The sequence below is a fragment of the Glandiceps talaboti genome, chromosome 4, assembly GCF_964340395.1.
Source record: "Glandiceps talaboti chromosome 4, keGlaTala1.1, whole genome shotgun sequence".
NCBI lineage: Eukaryota > Metazoa > Hemichordata > Enteropneusta > Spengelidae > Glandiceps > Glandiceps talaboti.
This window is the reverse complement of record NC_135552.1, coordinates 3303783-3331365: the sequence shown is the minus strand read 5'-3', so window position 1 is coordinate 3331365 and position 27583 is coordinate 3303783. Positions and strand designations below refer to the sequence as shown.

Below are 27583 nucleotides of genomic sequence, written 5' to 3'. Positions count from 1 at the left end.
TCAGGTTGTCATTCGTTTTAGGGTCACCCGCGTTTGTACCGTATTCATGCAGAGGTTGAAATGGGTGTACTTTTTAAAGTTCGAAGTGTATTTATAGTAACATTTCGTAGTGTAAGATAATATGTGAGGCTGCGATTCACTAACTCCGGTTTCTGCCTCGTAGGCATAGCCCAGGTGGTACAATCAAACATGTACTTCTGTATAAAGATAGAACAGAAATATTCTGAAGTTGATTATTGTCATCTGGGAGAGAAAGACGATAATGTAAATTGATGTAAATTACTCATCACCAATCTCAACATGTCTGTCTGTCTGTCCGCATGTCTGTCATTCGTTCGATAACCCATGTTTATCTTTGTTAAAGAATTGTTTTACGAAACGTCAAGGATTATACTGATTGATAAGGACTGTATCAATTATTACTTTTACATTCCTATGTATGTATGTATGTATGTATGTATGTATGTATGTATGTATGTATGTATGTATGTATGTGTATGTATGTATGTATGTATGTATGTATGTATGTGTGTGTGTATGTATGCATGCATGCATGCATGCATGCATGCATGCATGCATGTATGTATGTATGTATGTATGTATGTATGTATGTATGTATGTATGTATAGTTTGATGGACGGACGGACGGACGGACGGACGGACGGACGGACAGACAGACAGACAGACAGACAGACAGACAGACAGACAGACAGACAGACAGATAGATAGATAGATAGATAGATACATAGTTAGATAGATAGATAGATAGATAGATAGATATATAGATACATAGTTAGATAGATAGATAGATAGATAGATAGATAGATAGATAGATAGATAGATAGATAGATAGATAGATAGATAGATAGATAGATAGATAGATTTCATAAAACATGTCAACGTTTGAGGTATCCTTTCTGAACATAGGCAATAACAGTGTCGTCTTTTATTCAAATGTAGAAAATCTAAATTTGCTTTGCCTACGACTTGATCTTCATGATCTCCCTGTTTTCGGATTGTAGAAAGTTGGAAATCATTGTGATAACCAACGCATGCGCATATTTCAGTGGCGAAATTATTGCCGAGAGATGTTTGATAGGCATCACTATGTGGTATAACATTGTTGACATATGATAGTTACCTTATTAAGGAACGTGTTATAATTCAATCACCACAGCTGTAAGTAAAATATACGTTTTCGGAGAACCTCGACACAGAAACAGTTGTAACCCAGACCACTACGAATACAGATGTTCCGAAGTCTCGCCTGACACTGAATATAAGTTTGTCGAACGTCTTTTATCACTTGGATTCGGATAAAGTGGTCAGCAATGAATGGTAGCAGCACAGTTGCAGCGTTCTCCACGGACTTTACGGTATTTGATAATGCTACCAGTGAAGATGGTTCGCAATCTGTCCCACTCGACGCGTCAAAACTGACAGCCTTGGTTTTGGTGACTGCTGTCATCGTGTTATCGGTGTTCGGTAATTCGTTGGTGATAGTAGCGCTGGCAGTTGAGAAGAACATCAAAACTGCTGCCAATTATCTCATAGGTTCCCTAGCCCTTGCCGATCTTCTTGTATCGCTTCTCGTGATGCCAATTCGACTAGCTTATGATATGACGGAAATATGGATTTTTGGAACAATATTTTGTGATATATTTATATCATTGGATGTACTGTGTTGTACGGCAAGTATTCTTAGTTTGACTGTGATAGCGTTGGATAGATATTGGGCAATAACTAAACCACTGGAATACGTGACCAAAAGAACCCCACGCCGGGCAGCTGTTATGATCGTCAGCGTCTGGGTGATTTCTGCCCTCGTATCTATACCGCCACTTTTCGGATGGCGAACTCCAAACGACCGGGCTGACCCAAAGCAGTGCCTCATCAGTCAGGATCAAGCATACACGATATACTCCACACTGTTCGCCTTCTATCTACCGTTAACCATCATACTTTTTGTCTACTGGAGGATATTCAATGCTGCCAAACTAAGTATCAGGAGAAACCAAGTCGGTACGACAATTCAAGTTCAAACGACTCGCCGACAAAACCTGACGCCGCACGGGGATTCGGTTCTGGCAGTTCCCAGGGAACAGGGTCTTGACCACGTAAAACGGGACAGGACACGAAGCGACGCATCTGCAATTAATGATACGCGATTAATTTGTGTCGTGAAAGAACGTAAAGCAGCTAAGACATTGGGACTAGTGATCGGTGCATTTGTGTTATGTTGGTTGCCATTCTTTATACTCGCAGTTGTCTTGCCGTTTTGTAGGCACTGCCGTGTTCATCCCATAGCCATAGCGTTCTTTGCCTGGCTGGGCTACGTCAACTCGATGTTGAACCCAATCATATATACCTTCTCACACAAAGAGTTTAAAAAGGCCTTCACCCGAGTTTTAAGATGTCGCATCAACCGTTACTGATAACGTTAGAACTTCATCTCAAACTATGTATAAATGGATGCATGAGACCATGTCACCATTTTTATGGATTAACCACTATGTAATTTGTTTTGACTTTTTGTTACATCCATACGTAAATTGTAGACGGGGTCCACATTTTTATCCTCTTCAGATTACAAAAAAGGAAACCATGTTTCAAATGTTGATCGTTAAAACCGTTGTGTGAATTCTTTGGGATTATTTGTATCCCCTATCTGGACACGTAGCAATCGGTTGTCTTCATCAACAGTCTGTGTTATCCAGCATTCTTGTCATGTTAGAATACCCCAACTACGCATCTGGTGTTTGCTCTCAAACATTGTATATCAACCGAGCCACATCTGGCTTTCCTTGTACATGTACATATTGAAAAAAACAGTTATAATTGGACGTGGCTATGATATCAAACACAGATTTTTGTTTTTAAGACTTCGTAATTTGAACCCAACTTAAGTACTCTGCAATAGAAAATCATTGCGATAATAACTACATATCTTAGTTTAATGTTTATGGAATTAGTCAACCTTCAAGACGAATGTACGTGAAAGCGTTGTTCATTCACGACCTTCATCAGACTTCTCAGATTATTCTATTTGATTACACTGTGATATTTAGTTACCAAGGTTACTCATTTAAGCGGCTGTTTTTAATACTATGGTTACATTATCAATTGATAAATCGGAGATTTAATAAGAGCTTGTATTTTATTTCCATTTGGGATGTTTATATACAATAGACATTCGGCAAACGGCATTGATTACTGTGTAGCAATATGCAATACAAACTGTAGTCGAATTTAAACAATGCAATTATTTTACATTAGTTCTAACTCGAGCTTTTGTTATAATATATAAGCTCACCTGGAGTTTACGCCAAATCAAAGTTTATGCTGCATCTATTTAAAATTCCCGTACTATTCACGATAAATTATGCACAGTATGTGGTTCTTTAACATAACTGTTTTGGTTTATCAAATTCAGTCAACAATAATCAATCCTTCTATACGTTTATGACTGAGGTGTACCTATATAATCGAATACTATTAGTGTGTGACATTACATTATCCACGTGTCTGTATTTATTAGAGGGAAGTAGGCCTATATATTTTTTTATTAATGTAATGTGGGTTAGGTCTTATAACTGATAACATTTTAGACTGATAATTGCTATTGATTTTCATATTTGCATGGGAGTTTTGTTTTGTGTGTACTGCGGGATTATCAATAATTATTTTACGTTGTGAAATTTAAAATATTATTGTGAGACCTTTCTGAGTTCTATCAGATACAGTGTACAGAGAGAAAAGAAGGGACTGTGTGTGTCTCTAGTTATGATTTGTTGGGAATAAATCTCTGAAAGTACGTGTCAGGATAAAAATAATGTGTTATCAAATCATAAAAAAGTCACATCATGTTCTTATATATAACACAGAGAATTAGTATAACAGCAGATCAAATAGATGTCATTATATCGTATATAACGTGTTCATGACGGTCGTGTTTGCTAGTCTGCAAACACTAATAATGATAACTTTAGCGTATACAGTGTTTTCTACTGTGGTAGTCTGTGCTCAAACTATTACCCATGGCATGAACCTATAGCCGACCATTTACACTTCCTAAACTTGGATGGAGAGCATACAATCCGTTATAGCTTCTGAACGTCCATAGAACTAAAACATTCACATTGCAACATCTATCTACCAGGTTCCCAATTATATGACAGGGAGCCCAGGAACCGTGTTATGTTTCTATATATTATCTGACGTGTGTTGTTTGTATAGATAGTATTATATAGAAACATATATAATACATTACTGCAGTAGCGTACATGTTCGCATATACATATATATAGTTTAAAATAACATTCCATTTACCCATGCATATTTTGTTTGTTTGTTTGTTTGTTTGTTTGTTTGTTTGTTTGTTTATTTGTTTGTTTGTTTGTAACACGGTTCCTTGGCTCCCTGTGATTATATCAACCCAGTTGTCTAGGCTCAGTCGCTGTTCAATTCTTGCCCAATGACTTTTAACCATTCAGAAACAAGCGTCATTTAGCGAGACTCTAAACCTGCATATTCAAAGCCAGCCACTCTAAACATGTGACCATCGTGACTCCACTCCACTAGACTGTTGTATGGACGGATCTACATCTACTTGGATTTGAAGGATGGACTGATTTATGGGAATGGATACATCCTAATAGAGCCATTAACATGAAATACGACTCTAGATATAAGGGGTCTTTAAGCACTAGAGCTGATATAGTGATTTAGTAATATGATACACTTTAAATTGCTAGTTTAGGTATCTAAACTGTGTACGTGAACTTGTCAACACTGTCTTTAAAAAGACTAGAATGTCAGACATAGTATTTGGTGTTTGGTGACCTGGAATTATGACGTCAGTATCACAGGTCATTACCATGGTGACGTCGATTTGAAAGGGATCGCATTGACACCAACATACGTACATGACATGCAATCTCTGTCTTGTAGGTATGCATTAAGAATTCCTATTCAATATTTAGTGTAACATTTGAAAGTGGTATAGTTGATGTTGATTTCACCACTGCGTGAATAGTTGACTATCGAGATATCGGGGGGGGGGGGAGCAGTGCCAAATGATAATGACAAAGAGATCTCAGTGAAGTTCTTTGTTTCTAATAAACACAGTTTATGCGAAATGCAAAACAGTTTGCAATCTCAAAGTTATCGAGTTTTATATCCCTGTTGTAATTACACCTTAACGTTATCGAGCTTTATATCCCTGTTGTAATTACACCTTGACGTTATCGAGCTTTATAGCCCTGTTGTAATTACACCTTAACGTTATCGAGCTTTATAGCCCTGTTGTAATTACACCTTAACGTTATCGAGCTTTATATCCCTGTTGTAATTACACCTTGACGTTATCGAGCTTTATATCCCTGTTGTAATTACACCTTAACGTTATCGAGCTTTATAGCCCTGTTGTAATTTACACCTTAACGTTATCGCTACATATTATCATTTTATCATCAAAGTGTATTTACGGTATGTCGTCACAGATTGTTTTTGAGACTCAATTCACACACGCTTGCACCTCCAGGTTGCACGCCGACGGTATGCAAATAAGCTAAATTAAACAGGGTGGTTTGATTTTTGATTTTTGGTGGGTAAGAGTTTTAATACATTGTGTTTGCCAACAAATACTTCATTGGGACATGCGTACCAGATAGCCACTACACTTTTAAAAAAAAATAAATAGTGTCTCACATCTCTGGTTAACTCTGGGGTTTTCACTACCTCTCACGTCTCTGGTCAACGACGGAGGGGGGGGGGCGCAATATCTATCACGTCTCTGGTCAACGACGGAGGGGGGGGCGCAATATCTATCACGTCTCTGGTCAACGACGGAAGGGGGGGGGGCGCAATATCTATCACGTCTCTGGTCAACGACGGAGGGGGGGGCGCAATATCTATCACGTCTCTGGTCAACGAGGGGGGAGGCGCAATATCTCCGACGTCTGGTTAACTCTGGGGTTTCAATTCCGTGAAAAGATGTGCAGTATGTATTTGCTTGTTTTACCGACCAATTTATGTTTAAACGTCTTAAGCAGTGAACCACTGCAACCAGTTTGCCGCCATGTGGTATAATAGAGATGACATCGGAATAAAAGGTCTTTGACATTGTCATGGAATGTGACTTACTGAGATGACATGTACATCTCAGTTCATTAGATGTACAACATTTATGTCTAAAACGTGTTAATCAAATATGTAGAATATTCCAGTACCCTCCCCCGATTTTAACTCACATTTCTTTTTATTTAAAACCAAATCAAAATAGCACCAATCACATACTAATCGCCATACTTTCGGTCATCAGAGATTTGTATATGAAAATATTGATTCCTGAAGACATTCCGACAAACTCTAGGTCTGTTTAGGATCACTTTGAACTCTGACACCAGCCTTTGAAATGATTATGATTTGCGTAACTTGTCAGACAGCTGTGTTTGATTTCTTAGACCGTTTGAATCAGTGAATACTTCAAGCTTCTCACTACCTACATGTGTGATAACACTTCGACGTACAATCAAAGTGATTGTAGGTAATTGTTTGAAGTCCACAAAATAAAATCAACTTTCATTCTACTATAACTGTCTTCAAAACTTTACTTCTGACACAAGTTCATTTTTAGAAAGCATTTTTATCAACACTGTCTAAAATAAAAGTGATTTGCGTTAGGGTGTTGTGAATAAGAAAAAACAAAGAATGTTTACTTTCTGAAAGATTGGCGGGAAAAGATCTAAGTCTTGTATGTGGAAATTTTAGTCTATATTTAGACTGCGGACGTTCAGCATTAGTGCAGTACAGTTGTGTTGTAAACTGGGTTAAAATATTGCTCTATTATTGGTCAATGTTAACCAGATTCACGATGAAATACAAACCAACACTCCAAAAAAACGTTTGTCTTCGCAAAATGATACCGAATTCCTAAATGGAACAACCACAGTTGTGTAAGACTTTGGACAATGATACAGAACATTCTAGTCCTAAATTAAGTCACTTTTGATAGATAGGCCAGATAACCTGAGTAGGCTGTTGTCAAAGTTTGAACTAATAATACTTACATGAAATACATTATTTATTCTCGATGATGATAGAGGCAGATGGTATAGTTGCATACAGATGGTATAGTTGAATACAACAAAGCACTGGAGGTTGTAACAAAATCACATCATGTTTTTCTGAGGGCTGAATTTTTCACCCATAGACTTGTCGTCATAACGACAGCGTATTACAACGACCATTGTTCATATATGGTGATTACATTTTGCAATGCAAACTCTCGGGAAAGATTGCAGTAGGTGGAACATCATCATTCGATAGACGAGAACACGTAAGTAGGGACACAATTTACTTTTTTGTAAATGTTGGATTTTTTTAAAACTGTTTTGTTATAGATATAATAACTTAATCGTACAGTATTGAAGCATCTATGGCTACACATAGTATTATAGTACAATAAATCCAATCAAATTTATCTTTGGGTCCGCACCCAAAAATCAGCGCGCTCACTGAAACATGATTTCAACTTATTATACTACTTAAGCTTACAGATAAAATAGTCTAAGATTTCTAATTAACATGTACAATATCTAATTATTGGTATTTTAACAATTTTGAGTTCGATCTAAAAATTGGTTAGTTCCGGTTACCTGACCCCACCTAAATTTCTACTGCCAACTCAAAATCTGTTTTACGTATTCGAGAACAAAAATAAACACGAGAAAATTGTGAAACCTCGCGAGAAATAGTGGATGCGGAAACTGACATCAACTTTAAAAGACAATATAAAGCTGTTCTTCCAATCTGTAATGGCTGTACATCTGATGAGAAGAAACCAATAACACAGAGACCCATATGGAAAACAACGGAAAACATAACTACCTGAACTAGACACTCACACATGAAAAAAAGTAAACCTACCTCATCTATTCTAAAATTCAGTGAGCGTAATCTTTACCACACGATTTTATTTTTTTAGGCATAACCCTAGTTCCAGCTACAGTTTTAATGATTACACGCCATGATTTGCGTCAAGAATCAATTGGCACTGTTAAAGATTACAAGTAATTAAAGAGAATTTTTCTCGTGTATATAACCCGGGCGGGATGATATAAGTGCTAGACCCCTCGAACTTTATTCAACAACCCCCAAAGCGCAGATTCGGGTTTTACTACAATACTACACTAAGAAGACCCATGGAACGAGGTAGGTTACAGATGTAAGGCGCCGTTCTGAACTCTTTCGTGTTTCTTCACTCAATATCGGCACCACTACGACAAAATGTAATTTGCGATGATGATGGTTCTGTCCTTCTGCACGTTTTAGTTGTGTGTTCTGACGATGGACTGCATGCTGTATGCCCCTGGTCATATCATAGCATGGAAATACCAGGCAACGGACTATTAAGACCAGAAGAAACAAACAAACTCGCTGACATTTAATATTTTGGTGCACTGGTCATATATTTAAATAAAAGGGCGGGATCCGAGATGTCGTTCACAGCTAGAAAAGAAAATATTATTTGAGTGTCTGCTAAATGTTTTGTTTAAGTGGATGTAATATTGACCATTACAACCCCACATATTATATGATAATTGTCAATAGAAACCTCGTTACAATGACAATTTTATTGGACTCTCTAGGGAAAGAATGACACGAATGTTGAGGACAAAACTCTTAGTAGGTGACCTTACTTGACCCCACACTGTCCCAACTCAGTACATCGGCTTCTTAGATAATACGGCTGGCAGTGACACCGTTAATTAACTGTCAACGCTAAAGGATTTCCAGATGTGTTTTGAACGAAATAGGTTTGAATGAACCTGCCTCAGTTCTCTTAAAGAATTCATTTACTTTTTCTCTATGACCTCTCGAGCTCTCTGGGATTGCGGCCTACATTTTGTACTTTGATGTGTCACACGAAGATAAAAATGTGTGGTGGATGTCGTGACTATGTTCTAATAGTACACAGTGTGATAGAGCAGGGACCTGTTGTTGTGTTCTTAATGAGGTTAACATAGTAACACCATGTTTTATTAACTGTTTAAGAAATGCGCTGCTGGAAAAAAAGGACGTCTGAGAAGTACTCCGTGCTCTTCAAGAAGAAATTACACTAGAAATGTATACCAGCTCAAGCTGGAGTCATGTAATATTTGTTCTCAAGGCGTCTTTAATTTGCTTACACAGGTGGATGACCTGCAAAGTTTGGTTGCATAAAGAGGTATGGTTCCCAAGCGCACATGTGAGTTCAAAGTATTTCTATCTATCTATCTATCTATCTATCTATCTATCTATCTATCTATCTATCTATCTATCTTATCTATCTTATCTGTCTGTCCGTCCGTCCGTCCGTCCGTCCGCCCGCCCATCCATCCACCCACCCATCCATCCATCCATCCATCCATCCATCCATCCATCTATCTATCTATCTATCTATCTATCTATCTATCTATCTATCTATCTATCTATCTATCTATCTATCTATCTATCTATCTGTCTGTCTGTCTGTCTGTCTATCTATCTATCTATCTATCTATCTATCTATCTATATATCTATCCATTAGTATGTCTGTCTGTCTATCTATCTACAAACTTATATAGCTCCAACTATCCAAAGTTAAGCAATGATCAGTGGCGCTTATTTAGAGTCATAAAAAAATTGTAGTCCACTGCAGGGATGTCGGTCCGCTTTAGCGAATAGAAAACCTTGTGACATCTCAGTATTTAGCAATTTCCTTGTAAGTGCATTAGCCAGATTTTCATTTTCCGCGATTGCACACCTGGTGGCTATCCCACTTTGAAATGTAACACTTATTTTGACTGACTATACGAACTTACCGACTTTAATCTTGAAATGTGAGGTCAAGATTACAAGTGTATCGCGTTACTGTTGAGGACTAAATTCTCTAAAGAGAAAGGGAAAGAAAGAATCTCTAAAAACCGACAATAAACTAATAAAGAAGAGATGTGACCGTCTCCTTTATACTGCATTGCTATCTTTCACCCTGAACATTCAATGATATGGCTGAGCTACACGTCATGGCTGAGCTACATGACTTTGCATAATGTTTTCAAGAACTTTGTTTTATGCCTACATGGCGATTTATTTTTCGTCACAAGAGACAATTTACAACCATAATACCACCATGCACAAGCCAAAGACTTGTTCTTGAACAGAACATATGGATTATACACTCTGGTGTTCTACGTCACGACAATCAGTGTCTACGTCACTGGTTTTTGCGGTGCTCGAAATATGAGTGAAAACATTCCAAATCGTAATATATTTTCCCGATTTGTCATAATTCATGCTCAAGGAAGTAAAGTGAGTTATTCCCAATGTTTTACTTCATTCAGCCACAAAATACTAGCAAAATAGTCTAGCGACTCGTAGTGACAAGGCCCATATTATAAGCAATAAGAAAAACATGGGAAACATGTCTAATCATTGCATCATCCCTGTCATCTCATTCCACAACCATAAAGTAGTAGCAAGTCTCATTAAATTTAACTTTTTCCGCTTGATGTCACGTTCCTATATAATCATTACAAGTCCATATTAGTTTTCTACTACATCTGATATCGTCATTTAGACCATTCCTAATGAAGGGACCACATGGTTACGTGGCGTCTCATAGAATTAATTCTGTTTCAAATGTCCGATGAAATTACACAAGATGTGATCATTTTACCAACGTTGTTTCTTTTCCACGTTTTGACATTTTCAACTCACAGAGTCAGAACAAATTATCATAAATCTCGATGAATCAAAGATGGATTTTTCACGAAAAGAGTAAATGTTATCCATAAAGATTATATATTTTATCATGTCATTTACAACTCGCAAATTCAGAGCAATTTATGATCCTATAAATAGAACTTAATTCTTCAAAACAAATAAAAAGTAGAAAATCTAGCCTGAAAGTTCAAGGCGTTCCTTCCACTTATAATACAGTATAATGCACTCTCTCACGTCTGAATGAAGTATGTTACTGAAGTATATGAAATGGGAAAACGTACCGCTCAATTAATGATGTCAAATACATGTTAAATTGGTTTGTGATCTAATCTACATATGTATGTATGTATGTATGTATGTATGTATGTATGTATGTATGTATGTATGTATGTATGATGACTACTGTTGTCATGGTAACGTTGACAATACTATGCTGTAATTCGTCCCAACAAGAATTTGGTTCTGAGATCATTTTATACAGTGTGGGTTCAGAGGTGTGTTGCGTAAGCGGACCAATGGATCTCTCAAATCTTGTAACAAAAATATTTTGTCGACGGTGTAAAACTTTAAAACAACTTCGTTTCGGTGACGCCATCGCTGTTCGCTATCATTTTTATTCAAGCCACTGAAAGAAATCAGAATAATTTCCAGCAGAGGAGAAAATGAAAAAAAAAGTATTATCAGAACTTTTATCCTTTGTAGACTTGTATTGATCACGTGACAAATTTGAGAAAGTAACAAAAGTAAACTTAACTAAGCCCAAGCAATTATTAGTGATACCTCACATCCTTTGTATTCGCAAATTGATTTGTTACCTTCAGGAAGACGATATAGAGTACCTTTAACTCGTAAGAACATTTTTTAAAAAGCATTTATACCAAGTGCAATAACCATACTGAACTCAGACCTGTGATTTTAGGCTTCTGACAATTTTTGTTTTAAAGATCTACACTCAATTCGAAGAATACTTTTATTGGAAGATTGTAACTGTGTTTGTGTTACTGTAATTATTTTAGTGTGTATATATATTTTAATGTGCCTTGGTGAAGCGAAAGGAAATTTCCGTAAATGGACAATAAAGTTCTATTCTATTCTATTCTATTCTATTCTATTCTATTCTATTCTATTCTATTCTATTCTATTCTATTCTATTCTAACTATCAGGGAAGACTTGAAGTGTCCAACTATTTGGTATTTATATAATCTTTGAGTCTACTAGGACCCGCTGTCATCTCAGAGTAAAAAAAAACAAACTGGACTAAATGTATATATTTATGACACGACACATACTTCTCTTTAATTTAAATCGCGTATATAAAATCATAGTCTGTCACATTAAAAATACAACAAATCGTCCTTCAAACACGACATAAATAAAACATCGTGTACACATACTAAAACCAGACATATTTCGTTACACTTTTGAAATCTAAAAATCGTGACTTTTCTCACCTTCACAATCTTGAATTACTCGTAAAAACCTTTAAAAGTGTACAAACTATATAAAGGTACTCATAAATATTTTGATTTTAAGTATTCGGGACGTTTTTATTATTATTCCATATGGCATAGCCAGGAGATTTTTAACTTTTTAACCCCATGCATAGATCGTGCTGTCATTTCCGATTACTCGTCGCTTTGTTCGGACAAAGATGTAAAGCAGGAACGAACCTTTGACAAGATGGAAACTGGTACCATTTCAACAGCCCGTATAGTATGCACGTCATCTCAACATACATACGTCATACGTAACATAGCTTGTTTACACTAGTCTTCCGACTATAATTTCTATCGAACGAACCTGGAATCTCTGAATACAACACAACAGACATGTTTATATATTGATTCGTATTTTACAAAAACAACGTTGAAAGGCTCAGCTGAAGCAATTAATGTAGACTACAATTAGACGACTGACTGTGTAATTGCCGTTATTGATGAAGAATGATGTCCTGTATCCTGGTTCTGAATCAATCAATGTGTCTGTGTATGTCCAATTCTTTCTCTTTTGACGAAAAGTGAGATAGTGTTTGAAGCAAACAGATACAAACAACGAGTAATACCCATTCTAGGAGGTTTGATCTCAACCAATCAGAAAACTTTGAATTCAAGTCACATCTATGCACACATAAAATGTACTCCATCGCCATTATTAATTCCAAACTATGTAAAACTTTAATATTATACTTTAATCAAATTTGAGAACAAAAAGACCAGCTATGCTAAAATTAAAGTTATTTACATCTAAATGTCTAATTTTTTTTAGTTGAAATGTTTACAATTTGTGCATACTGAGTGCTTATTATGAAATTCTAATTTAAAATTGAGAAATCATTTGACTCTAAGACTTCGTTGATTTAACATCAATTACTTCGTAACTCTGGCAATTTCTTGCCAGACCGTTATAATAGTTTTAGTCTGTACAATTTTGAAGATTAACTCATACACCCCATTTCACACATTGCATGATTTTTCTCTCCGATTATACATTTGAAATCATACAGAACTAGACAAAGTGCCAGGAATGATCTGAATATGTCGATGGCTAATCATAGAACATACCAATAGATATAAGAAATATTCACTGCAGGTCAGAATTCAAACGAAAACACAAATAATATCTACAATTCTCTAGTTAGTTTCATCACTTTCGTATGTGAACATTTACATGTAATATGTGTTCGTGATTGCATCCGTGCAACTGACTGTTTTTGACGAGATCTGAAGAAGCCAAGATGTTGCATTTTGTCTAAATTTGAAAGAATATTTTACTAGTTAACTACCTCTAATCTCCTTTATTATTAGTGCAGTGTATCTGATACATTTCCATTTCTGGGAATAGATTTATATTATACTATACAACGTGTAGAATTTATAAAACAATGTCATCTTAGACTCGCACCCTTGATAAACTCAGTGTCACGACTGTCATGGTGATAGAAATTGTCACTTTGATCTTCATAAAACCTCTCAGCCAACTGTGACGGTGATGTCTGAAGAGTATACCTTGTTTCGTTTACTTTATTTTCAACAATTCTCGCATAAAATTACTCTCGAGATACACCACGCGGCCAACTCAGAAGCTTTGAAACGCGCGCAAGTTTGCATACAACATTAAAGGGGGCATAACCTAAGTCTATACGTTTTGGCGGGGTTTATACGTTGCCGCATATCGCACTTAAAAAGGCACAAGTAGTATTCTACGTACTGAAATACACTTTAAACATCACCCTGCTATTTGAAGAACTCATGGTATCTGACGATTCTATAATACAATTTAGTAGCCGTAAAGTAACTTGTAGCGGAAATCTTTAGTAAAGTCATCGACGGTGCTAACGACACCAGGATACGATTTATAATGCTATCAAATATATATATCGACACTAAAATTATACTAGAATAGTTTTATACACAAGGCAAGGATCTAGCCTTGTCTGTGTTTTCTATAAAGTACCATTACCCGGCTTAGGATAAGGTTATACACTCACATTTAATTATGTGTTCAAATATCGCAACGTAAGAAGTGTGACTTTTCTACGTTCTGTCTTTAAGAAATTTGAGAGAGTGTACTTTCTTTCTACATCATTATCTCTGTATGATTGTTACACTCTACATCAATTTATATCACAAGAATGCATTTTACGATGTCCTCCGCCACCTCGTCAAGTAATGGCGACATTATGTCTAACCGTAAATAACCGCAAATTCTGTCTAACTAGATTAATACATTTATATGAAATAGAAGCGGGGACGATGTCAGGTACATTTAGTTTATATAGCGATAAATCAAACAGTTTTCAGGAGGCATCGTAGCTATGGAATGATTGGTTTTGTAACAGTTCGTAGATAATATTTGTTTCTCGGTCAGTGGCGAATGACTCTACAATATCAATGTTTGACTTCTATCGTGAACGATGTTTAGAGGAGCCACTCATCAAGACATAATGGTATTTAGAATATCAACCATTGTTTCATCATAGTTTCTCGTGATCTATCTCTGTTCGGAGCTACAACCCTGGAGGGCAGGGAATAGCGCCATGTCCACGAGGAGGCTCCCGCAGACTTTAGAAATAAAGTGTCGTCATATCACTTTTATGAAAAAAGGAGACCCTTTCTAAAGCAAAGCCTAACGTCTGGTTTACTCTGGTATCGTCATGAATTTAGTGTTACATTAGTTCTACTATCGTAGGGATTTTGCCTAACGTTAAGGCGTATATATTGTATAACTACTTATACTTGTTATACAGTGTAAGATACAAGTAATTGTATGGTCTACTTGTCATACAGTGTAAGATACAAGTAATTGTATGGTCTACTTGTCATACAGTGTAAGATACAAGTAATTGTATGGTCTACTTGTTATACAGTGTAAGATACAAGTAATTGTATGGTCTACTTGTCATACAGTGTAGGATACAAGTAATTGTATGGTCTACTTGTCATACAGTGTAAGATACAAGTAATTGTATGATCTACTTGTCATACAGCGTAAGATACAAGTAATTGTATGGTCTACTTGTTATACAGTGTAAGATACAAGTAATTGCATGGTCTACTTGTCATACAGTGTAAGATACAAGTAATTGTATGGTCTACTTGTCATACAGTGTAAGATACAAGTAATTGTATGGTCTACTTGTTATACAGTGTAAGTTACAAGTAATTGTATGGTCTACTTGTCATACAGTGTAAGATACAAGTAATTGTATGGTCTACTTGTCATACAGTGTAAGTTACAAGTAATTGTATGGTCTATTTGTTATACAGTGTAAGATACAAGTAATTGTATGGTCTACTTGTCATACAGTGTAAGTTACAAGTAATTGTATGGTCTACTTGTTATACAGTGTAAGATACAAGTAATTGTATGGTCTACTTGTTATACAGTGTAAGATACAAGTAATTGTATGGTCTACTTGTTATACAGTGTAAGATACAAGTAATTGTATGGTCTACTTGTCATACAGTGTAAGTTACAAGTAATTGTATGGTCTACTTGTCATACAGTGTAAGATACAAGTAATAGTATGGTCTATTTGTCATACAGTGTAAGATACAAGTAATTGTATGGTCTACTTGTTATACAGTATAAGATACAAGTAATTGTATGGTCTACTTGTTATACAGTGTAAGATACAAGTAATTGTTGTCTAATGTTATAAGTCAACATACGATAAATCACAGTCAACTTTCAATTGATTTAAGGCCGTATTGTGGGGTGGTGATTACTCGACGATGATTTACGGAGAGAAGACCATGGCTAAAGGGTAATATTTTAATTAAGAAGGCTGAATGAATGTGTAATATGATGAGGACAATGCTTCGAAGTAAAGATAAAAGTGTATTGATTAGTGGGAATACTTTGATAGTTTATGAGGCAATCACTCAACAGGTTTAGTATCGGAAATTGCTATAGCAACAAAACTCGCAAAGTGTGACCCTATGGCATTCTTAGAGGTTTTGATTTGAGGACACTGTAATGGTTCAACGAACTTGGTCATAATTGCAACAAATTCAGTCTCGTTTGTCAAGATCCTGACTTGTGCTCATGGAGATGAAACTTGTGACAGAAACCCTTCTTACAAGGGGACAAAGTAAATGAAACATGATCTTAGCCGCTGTCAATCTTTAGAAAGGGCAACAACTCAAAATGAATAAAATAATCAGAATTCTACACTGAAACAAAGTTTTGTTTGGGTGTCATAGCTACTATACTGGCTATGTGTTCGTAGCGTGGGACCCCGAGATGGGCATGTGGGAATCAGACTCGGACTCGAATCGGACTGTACCAGTTGCAGTTTTTAAACTCTGTCATCTCTTGATGGCGATAATTTCAAAATCAGTTGTCCCTAACATATTTAACTTTCCATCCAATCGAGGGTCAGGATTGTTGTTCAAATGTCTTAAATCAAAATGCTGGAGAATGGTAACGGTGAATAAAAAGAGAACAGTCTTCGCAAGTCGTTCACCAATGCAGGAACGTTTACCTAGAAAAGAAGAAATGGGAATAATTAGAAAAAGATCGTGGAACACAATTGATCTTTGCAGTTCAGTTCAATTCAGTTCAGTTCTAATTGTAAGTTAGGCCAAATAAAAAAATGGTGTGTTTCCGGTAACCCAACCGACCCTAGTTTAAGCCACCGACCCTAAATTTTTACATGGTGAGAATTTACTTTCATTTCGATGTAAATTTTGTTGTCAAGGTTTCTTTTGTGAATTCTTTTTTTTTAAACCCCATTCCAGAGAAATCAAGCCTTCAAAATGTACATATTGGGTTTATTTACTTCACATGTACATATTGGGTTTATCTACTTCACATGTACATATTGGGTTTATTTACTTCACATGTACATATTGGGTTTATTTACTTCACATGTACATATTGGGTTTATCTACTTCACATGTACATATTGGGTTTATTTACTTCAAAATGTACATATTGGGTTTATCTACTTCACATGTACATATTTGGGTTTATCTACTTCAAAATGTACATATTGGGTTTATCTACTTCACATTTACATATTGGGTTTATCTACTTCACATGTACATATTGGGTTTATCTACTTCACATGTACATATTGGGTTTATCTACTTCACATTTACATATTGGGTTTATTTACTTCACATGTACATATTGGGTTTATCTACTTCACATGTACATATTGGGTTTATCTACTTCACATGTACATATTGGGTTTATCTACTTCACATGTACATATTGGGTTTATTTACTTCACATGTACATATTGGGTTTATCTACTTCAAAATGTACATATTGGGTTTATCTACTTCACATGTACATATTGGGTTTATCTACTTCAAAATGTACATATTGGGTTTATCTACTTCACATGTACATATTGGGTTTATCTACTTCACATGTACATATTGGGTTTATCTACTTCACATGTACATATTGGGCTTATCTACTTCACATGTACATATTGGGTTTATTTACTTCACATGTACATATTGGGTTTATCTACTTCACATGTACATATTGGGTTTATCTACTTCACATGTACATATTGGGTTTATCTACTTCACATGTACATATTGGGTTTATCTACTTCACATGTACATATTGGGTTTATCTACTTCACATGTACATATTGCGTTTATCTACTTCACATTTACATATTGGGTTTATTTACTTCACATGTACATATTGGGTTTATCTACTTCACATGTACATATTGGGTTTATCTACTTCACATGTACATATTGGGTTTATCTACTTCACATGTACATATTGGGTTTATTTACTTCACATGTACATATTGGGTTTATCTACTTCACATGTACATATTGGGTTTATTTACTTCACATGTACATATTGGGTTTATCTACTTCAAAATGTACATATTGGGTTTATCTACTTCACATGTACATATTGGGTTTATCTACTTCACATGTACATATTGGGTTTATCTACTTCACATGTACATATTGGGTTTATCTACTTCACATGTACATATTGGGCTTACCTACTTCACATGTACATATTGGGTTTATTTACTTCACATGTACATATTGGGTTTATCTACTTCACATGTACATATTGGGTTTATCTACTTCACATGTACATATTGGGTTTATCTACTTCACATGTACATATTGGGTTTATCTACTTCACATGTACATATTGGGTTTATCTACTTCACATGTACATATTGGGTTTATCTACTTCACATGTACATATTGGGATTATCTACTTCACATTTACATATTGGGTTTATCTACTTCACATGTACATATTGGGTTTATCTACTTCACATTTACATATTGGGTTTATCTACTTCACATGTACATATTGGGTTTATCTACTTCACATGTACATATTGGGTTTATCTACTTCACATGTACATATTGGGTTTATCTACTTCACATGTACATATTGGGTTTATCTACTTCATATGTACATATTGGGTTTATTTACTTCACATGTACATATTGGGTTTATTTACTTCACATGTACATATTGGGTTTATCTACTTCACATGTACATATTGGGCTTATCTACTTCACATGTACATATTGGGTTTATTTACTTCACATGTACATATTGGGTTTATCTACTTCACATGTACATATTGGGCTTATCTACTTCACATGTACATATTGGGTTTATCTACTTCAAAATGTACATATTGGGTTTATCTACTTCACATGTACATATTGGGTTTATCTACTTCACATGTACATATTGGGTTTATCTACTTCACATGTACATATTGGGCTTACCTACTTCACATGTACATATTGGGTTTATTTACTTCACATGTACATATTGGGTTTATCTACTTCACATGTACATATTGGGTTTATCTACTTCACATGTACATATTGGGTTTATCTACTTCACATGTACATATTGGGTTTATCTACTTCACATGTACATATTGGGTTTATCTACTTCACATGTACATATTGGGTTTATCTACTTCACATGTACATATTGGGTTTATTTACTTCACATGTACATATTGGGTTTATCTACTTCACATGTACATATTGGGCTTATCTACTTCACATGTACATATTGGGTTTATTTACTTCACATGTACATATTGGGTTTATCTACTTCACATGTACATATTGGGCTTATCTACTTCACATGTACATATTGGGTTTATCTACTTCACATGTACATATTGGGTTTATTTACTTCAAAATGTACATATTGGGTTTATCTACTTCACATGTACATATTTGGGTTTATCTACTTCAAAATGTACATATTGGGTTTATCTACTTCACATTTACATATTGGGTTTATCTACTTCACATGTACATATTGGGTTTATCTACTTCACATGTACATATTGGGTTTATCTACTTCACATTTACATATTGGGTTTATTTACTTCACATGTACATATTGGGTTTATCTACTTCACATGTACATATTGGGTTTATCTACTTCACATGTACATATTGGGTTTATCTACTTCACATGTACATATTGGGTTTATTTACTTCACATGTACATATTGGGTTTATCTACTTCAAAATGTACATATTGGGATTATCTACTTCACATTTACATATTGGGTTTATCTACTTCACATGTACATATTGGGTTTATCTACTTCACATTTACATATTGGGTTTATCTACTTCACATGTACATATTGGGTTTATCTACTTCACATGTACATATTGGGTTTATCTACTTCACATGTACATATTGGGTTTATCTACTTCACATGTACATATTGGGTTTATCTACTTCATATGTACATATTGGGTTTATTTACTTCACATGTACATATTGGGTTTATTTACTTCACATGTACATATTGGGTTTATCTACTTCACATGTACATATTGGGCTTATCTACTTCACATGTACATATTGGGTTTATTTACTTCACATGTACATATTGGGTTTATCTACTTCACATGTACATATTGGGCTTATCTACTTCACATGTACATATTGGGTTTATCTACTTCAAAATGTACATATTGGGTTTATCTACTTCACATGTACATATTGGGTTTATCTACTTCACATGTACATATTGGGTTTATCTACTTCACATGTACATATTGGGCTTACCTACTTCACATGTACATATTGGGTTTATTTACTTCACATGTACATATTGGGTTTATCTACTTCACATGTACATATTGGGTTTATCTACTTCACATGTACATATTGGGTTTATCTACTTCACATGTACATATTGGGTTTATCTACTTCACATGTACATATTGGGTTTATCTACTTCACATGTACATATTGGGTTTATCTACTTCACATGTACATATTGGGTTTATTTACTTCACATGTACATATTGGGTTTATCTACTTCACATGTACATATTGGGCTTATCTACTTCACATGTACATATTGGGTTTATTTACTTCACATGTACATATTGGGTTTATCTACTTCACATGTACATATTGGGCTTATCTACTTCACATGTACATATTGGGTTTATCTACTTCACATGTACATATTGGGTTTATTTACTTCAAAATGTACATATTGGGTTTATCTACTTCACATGTACATATTTGGGTTTATCTACTTCAAAATGTACATATTGGGTTTATCTACTTCACATTTACATATTGGGTTTATCTACTTCACATGTACATATTGGGTTTATCTACTTCACATGTACATATTGGGTTTATCTACTTCACATTTACATATTGGGTTTATTTACTTCACATGTACATATTGGGTTTATCTACTTCACATGTACATATTGGGTTTATCTACTTCACATGTACATATTGGGTTTATCTACTTCACATGTACATATTGGGTTTATTTACTTCACATGTACATATTGGGTTTATCTACTTCAAAATGTACATATTGGGTTTATCTACTTCACATGTACATATTGGGTTTATCTACTTCAAAATGTACATATTGGGTTTATCTACTTCACATGTACATATTGGGTTTATCTACTTCACATGTACATATTGGGTTTATCTACTTCACATGTACATATTGGGCTTATCTACTTCACATGTACATATTGGGTTTATTTACTTCACATGTACATATTGGGTTTATCTACTTCACATGTACATATTGGGTTTATCTACTTCACATGTACATATTGGGTTTATCTACTTCACATGTACATATTGGGTTTATCTACTTCACATGTACATATTGGGTTTATCTACTTCACATGTACATATTGCGTTTATCTACTTCACATTTACATATTGGGTTTATTTACTTCACATGTACATATTGGGTTTATCTACTTCACATGTACATATTGGGTTTATCTACTTCACATGTACATATTGGGTTTATCTACTTCACATGTACATATTGGGTTTATTTACTTCACATGTACATATTGGGTTTATCTACTTCAAATGTACATATTGGGTTTATCTACTTCACATGTACATATTGGGTTTATCTACTTCAAAATGTACATATTGGGTTTATCTACTTCACATGTACATATTGGGTTTATCTACTTCACATGTACATATTGGGTTTATCTACTTCACATGTACATATTGGGTTTATCTACTTCACATGTACATATTGGGCTTACCTACTTCACATGTACATATTGGGTTTATTTACTTCACATGTACATATTGGGTTTATCTACTTCACATGTACATATTGGGTTTATCTACTTCACATGTACATATTGGGTTTATCTACTTCACATGTACATATTGGGTTTATCTACTTCACATGTACATATTGGGTTTATCTACTTCACATGTACATATTGGGTTTATCTACTTCACATGTACATATTGGGATTATCTACTTCACATTTACATATTGGGTTTATCTACTTCACATGTACATATTGGGTTTATCTACTTCACATTTACATATTGGGTTTATCTACTTCACATGTACATATTGGGTTTATCTACTTCACATGTACATATTGGGTTTATCTACTTCACATGTACATATTGGGTTTATCTACTTCACATGTACATATTGGGTTTATCTACTTCATATGTACATATTGGGTTTATTTACTTCACATGTACATATTGGGTTTATTTACTTCACATGTACATATTGGGTTTATCTACTTCACATGTACATATTGGGCTTATCTACTTCACATGTACATATTGGGTTTATTTACTTCACATGTACATATTGGGTTTATCTACTTCACATGTACATATTGGGCTTATCTACTTCACATGTACATATTGGGTTTATCTACTTCAAAATGTACATATTGGGTTTATCTACTTCACATGTACATATTGGGTTTATCTACTTCACATGTACATATTGGGTTTATCTACTTCACATGTACATATTGGGCTTACCTACTTCACATGTACATATTGGGTTTATTTACTTCACATGTACATATTGGGTTTATCTACTTCACATGTACATATTGGGTTTATCTACTTCACATGTACATATTGGGTTTATCTACTTCACATGTACATATTGGGTTTATCTACTTCACATGTACATATTGGGTTTATCTACTTCACATGTACATATTGGGTTTATCTACTTCACATGTACATATTGGGTTTATTTACTTCACATGTACATATTGGGTTTATCTACTTCACATGTACATATTGGGTTTATCTACTTCACATGTACATATTGGGTTTATTTACTTCACATGTACATATTGGGTTTATCTACTTCAAAATGTACATATTGGGTTTATCTACTTCACATGTACATATTGGGTTTATCTACTTCAAAATGTACATATTGGGTTTATCTACTTCACATGTACATATTGGGTTTATCTACTTCACATGTACATATTGGGTTTATCTACTTCACATGTACATATTGGGCTTATCTACTTCACATGTACATATTGGGTTTATTTACTTCACATGTACATATTGGGTTTATCTACTTCACATGTACATATTGGGTTTATCTACTTCACATGTACATATTGGGTTTATCTACTTCACATGTACATATTGGGTTTATCTACTTCACATGTACATATTGGGTTTATCTACTTCACATGTACATATTGGGTTTATCTACTTCACAATTACATATTGGGTTTATCTACTTCACATGTACATATTGGGTTTATCTACTTCACATGTACATATTGGGTTTATCTACTTCACATGTACATATTGGGTTTATCTACTTCACATGTACATATTGGGTTTATCTACTTCACATGTACATATTGGGTTTATCTACTTCACATGTACATATTGGGTTTATTTACTTCACATGTACATATTGGGTTTATCTACTTCACATGTACATATTGGGTTTATCTACTTCACATGTACATATTGGGTTTATCTACTTCACATGTACATATTGGGTTTATCTACTTCACATGTACATATTGGGCTTACCTACTTCACATGTACATATTGGGTTTATTTACTTCACATGTACATATTGGGTTTATCTACTTCACATGTACATATTGGGTTTATCTACTTCACATGTACATATTGGGTTTATCTACTTCACATGTACATATTGGGTTTATCTACTTCACATGTACATATTGGGCTTATCTACTTCACATGTACATATTGGGTTTATTTACTTCACATGTACATATTGGGTTTATCTACTTCACATGTACATATTGGGTTTATCTACTTCACATGTACATATTGGGTTTATCTACTTCACATGTACATATTGGGTTTATCTACTTCACATGTACATATTGGGTTTATCTACTTCACATTTACATATTGGGTTTATCTACTTCACATGTACATATTGGGTTTATCTACTTCACATGTACATATTGGGTTTATCTACTTCACATGTACATATTGGGTTTATTTACTTCACATGTACATATTGGGTTTATCTACTTCATATGTACATATTGGGTTTATCTACTTCACATGTACATATTGGGTTTATCTACTTCACATGTACATATTGGGTTTATCTACTTCACATGTACATATTGGGTTTATTTACTTCACATGTACATATTGGGTCTATCTACTTCACATGTACATATTGGGTTTATCTACTTCACATGTACATATTGGGTTTATCTACTTCACATGTAACTGTCTTCATTTACACCTCATAAAACTATAACAGAAGTAATGAGTATCTTGTCTTTGGGTCAACGCAATTTCTCAACAGAAAAAATTAAAAGAAATAAAATATAACTCCGGCCTGTCTATGTTCTGAAGTCATGTTATCGGAAACAAACTGTTACATGTTGGGGGAGGGGAGGGGGGTTTGCTTTATTGTGAAACACTTTGATTTTACCAAGAAACACCATTAACATATCAGACGGTTGGATAAAAAACAGAGACGAAGTCATCGGACATCGGACTACATACCATCCCATGGGCAGCACGTTCAATGAATGACATCGATATCGCCACCAAGTTGTAACTAACGAAAAACTGAAAATCGTTACAAGGACAGGAGAAAGGCTGAGTGGTATTGTTTAAAAGTTGAAATTCTTGTTTGTGGAGGTTTTGTTAGTTAGTTTGCTTATTTCAGTTCATAACGAAGATGGGTAGTCTTGGTTAATAATTGCAAAAAGGTTGTGGGACCCCGTGATTTCAACTTTAAGATTTTACAGTTACTTGTATAAGCCTATGAACTACTATACATTGACTATACACAATAAAATTTGGATCCTTTTTGAAGTACTTAACAACAAATATTTGCACTAAATTTGTCATTTGAAAAATTCACTAACCAGTCGAAAATGGCAAGAGGGCGATATTCCTCATGAATTTGCCATTACGGTCGAGAAATCGACTAGGATTGAATTCCGTCGGTTTAGACCAATGTTTTGTATCTTGATGGACGGACCACATGTTGATAAAAATCGTCGAATTCTTTGGGATATCGTAACCATAGAAAGTGACATTGACACTGGTGGCGTGGGGGACGCCTAAAGGTGTTGTAGTGTGCAAGCGTAATATTTCAGCAATGGTGGCGTCGATCAATGGAAGCTTTGACATGTCACTGAGAGACGGAGACCTGTTTTTACCTACTATTTCATCGATTTGTTGTTGAATCTGAAAACGAAAATGAGTAAAAACGAGATTATATATAATATACATGTGATACAGAACTATACATGATAATTGACAGTGATAGCGAATATCACTGTCAGTGGAGAGATGATGTAGACTATTTTACACTTTACACATATTATTTTACACTTTTTTCGAAACAACAACTGAATAGAGGGCGCTATTGTCTGGTATCAAAATTATCAAAATTTTATTTAGATAATCAGAGAACTTTAGGTTTAATATGACGATTGTGATTGTATGGTGATTAAATTTAGATTAAATTTAGACAACTGAATTTCTCTGCAAACGTACGTGTAGAATACAATTTCCCTCAACTTTGTCACACGAAATTTGTCCTTGGTTCTTTTGGAGTAACAAAGGAATTGATGAAATTCCATGAACTCGACATATTCTATGAAATCGACAATCCACGAAATCGAAAATCCATTAAATATATTCTACGAAAACGACATTATCTATGAAATCGACATTCGTTAATTTAGCACAACATTGGACGACATTTTACATTCTAAAATAGCTGACTTTTGATTTAATTTCAACTACTGTGTGTTTACTTTTGATTTAATTTCAACTATTGTGTGTTTACTTTTGATTTAATTTCAACTACTGTGTGTTTACACAGTAACTATTGTTACAGTGTCCGATGATATCTTTAACTTAGAATGGCTTTGATTTTTCTTTTAACACAAAAACAGCAAAGTTAGGTTTAAATATTTATTTCCGAGATGTCGCGTACTATCATTCTAAACAACAACTTGAGACGGTTCATTATACAAATAAAAACATTTGTATGGTCATTAATTCATAACGAATATCTAATGGAGAAACACTGATCATTTTTTAGATTAAATTACCGATCATTCTATGAGATATGCATTCCACGTGCACGTACCTTAATCTGTAAATCATCGTCTGCCACTAGATATAGCACAATCCACGTCATAGTTTGAGTAGTTATGTCAGTGCCAGCTACGATTAAGTCAAAAATCTCACCAATAATCAACTCATCAGTTATTAAATCTGTTTTCCTTTCGGAATTGCGCAGATTTTCAAGTAAATGTAAATCTATCATGTCTTTCGTGTCCTCGGGGTCAAAGGTCGTTCGATGCTCATCGACTGACTTTCGAATAAAATCTTCGAGAATCTGCTTAGCATAGTTACGTCCACCTGATTCGTGTATTTTTGGATATACTCGCCAATTTTGTAGAAATATTTGGCTAAGAAATCCTTTCAGCGTTCTGGATCTTCTGGAATAAAGTTTCGTTATACATTCGATCATGTGACGAAAATATCGGTCCTCATTGTCAAAACGCTTTCCGGTACAAAATTCAAAGATAACGTTGGCAACGAATCTGTTTAAGACGTGTCTTATATCAAACAATGAGCCATGGTTCTCCTGAATTGCAGCAACTAGATGTTGGGCCTCCTCAACTATAGCATTTTCCAGACATCTTTTGTCCGTACAGAGAAAGTAACGCAGCGCCCTCAACGTAAACTCGCGTCGACGTTTCCACATATTACCATACTTGCAGAAGGTAATTCCTGAAAAAAAAGAGTAGAATCTATGTTATTGACGGGGTTGTAATTGCTGTCTAAGTTTTTGGTCTAAGGCTGGGTAAGTCTGTAGTGAATATTTTTGTTGAAAATAAGTGTAATTGGTGGTATTTTCGTTTGTCCATTTGTATTTACACCGTCAGTACTTCAATATTGTATGTTTCTCATAGATTCGATCGCAACTCAGATCGCAACTTACCTCTGGTATCTGCAACCATTTCTGGTCTATCGGAGAAGAATTCAGCCTTCCCAACTAAAGCATCACTCACTGCATCATAACCATTGATCACAAAGATAGAGTTTTTCCATAACTTGATTGTAAATACTGGACCAAGTTGCTTGAATAGATCTGTAAACACTTCTTGTAACTGACCTTCGTTCTTTGCAAAACTTCTAATAATATTCCAGAGTGACGGACTGGGTGGTAAATGTGTACGAGTTGGTTGACGTAAATACCACAGTGAAAATAACAGGACGAGTAACAATAAAATCGAGAACGTTTTGGCGTCAAAGGAAAGTAAGCAGGTGAACATCCACGTCATGCCTGTACAAAGGATATAGCCACGAGAATTCATTAGATATATCACTGTTAAAGCGACATAGTTTACAGAAACGATTCATTTTCCGCTAAAGTCACTTTACAAAATGTACACACAGTATGCACTCTAAAACGTATTTTGAATCAAATATGTACAAGCACTACATTGAGTATACACAAAACGGTTTGGTAACCAAGGATGGAAATT

At 34.8% G+C, this 27583-nt stretch overlaps 2 protein-coding genes across 2 annotated transcripts; one reads left to right on the top strand and one right to left on the bottom strand.

Annotated features, from left to right (window-relative positions):
- The first annotated feature begins 1331 nt into the window (after positions 1-1331).
- On the top strand, positions 1332-2435 carry LOC144433672 (5-hydroxytryptamine receptor 1A-alpha-like). Its single transcript, XM_078122021.1, has one exon. It carries the CDS (start codon positions 1332-1334, stop codon positions 2433-2435), a length of 1104 nt encoding a protein of 367 aa, XP_077978147.1.
- A 14123-nt stretch (positions 2436-16558) lies between these two features.
- Positions 16559-27379, bottom strand: LOC144433671 (cytochrome P450 2U1-like). The gene is made up of 4 exons (XM_078122020.1): positions 27037-27379; positions 26176-26825; positions 24938-25262; positions 16559-16734 (listed from the first exon to the last, which is right to left on the bottom strand). The coding sequence occupies exons 1-4, from the start codon at positions 27377-27379 to the stop codon at positions 16559-16561; spliced, it is 1494 nt and encodes a 497-aa protein (XP_077978146.1).
- Positions 27380-27583: the final 204 nt, after the last annotated feature.

Coding starts and splice junctions, on each gene's coding strand:
- LOC144433672 (XM_078122021.1), top strand. CDS start 1,332: ATGAATGGTAGCAGCACAGTTGCAGCGTTCTCCACGGACTTTACGGTA.
- LOC144433671 (XM_078122020.1), bottom strand. CDS start 27,379: ATGACGTGGATGTTCACCTGCTTACTTTCCTTTGACGCCAAAACGTTC. Junction 25,263..26,175: donor ACGATGATTTACAGATTAAG/GTACGTGCACGT, acceptor TTTCGTTTTCAG/ATTCAACAACAAATCGATGA. Junction 16,735..24,937: donor CCTCTTGCCATTTTCGACTG/GTTAGTGAATTT, acceptor CTTCTTTTCTAG/GTAAACGTTCCTGCATTGGT.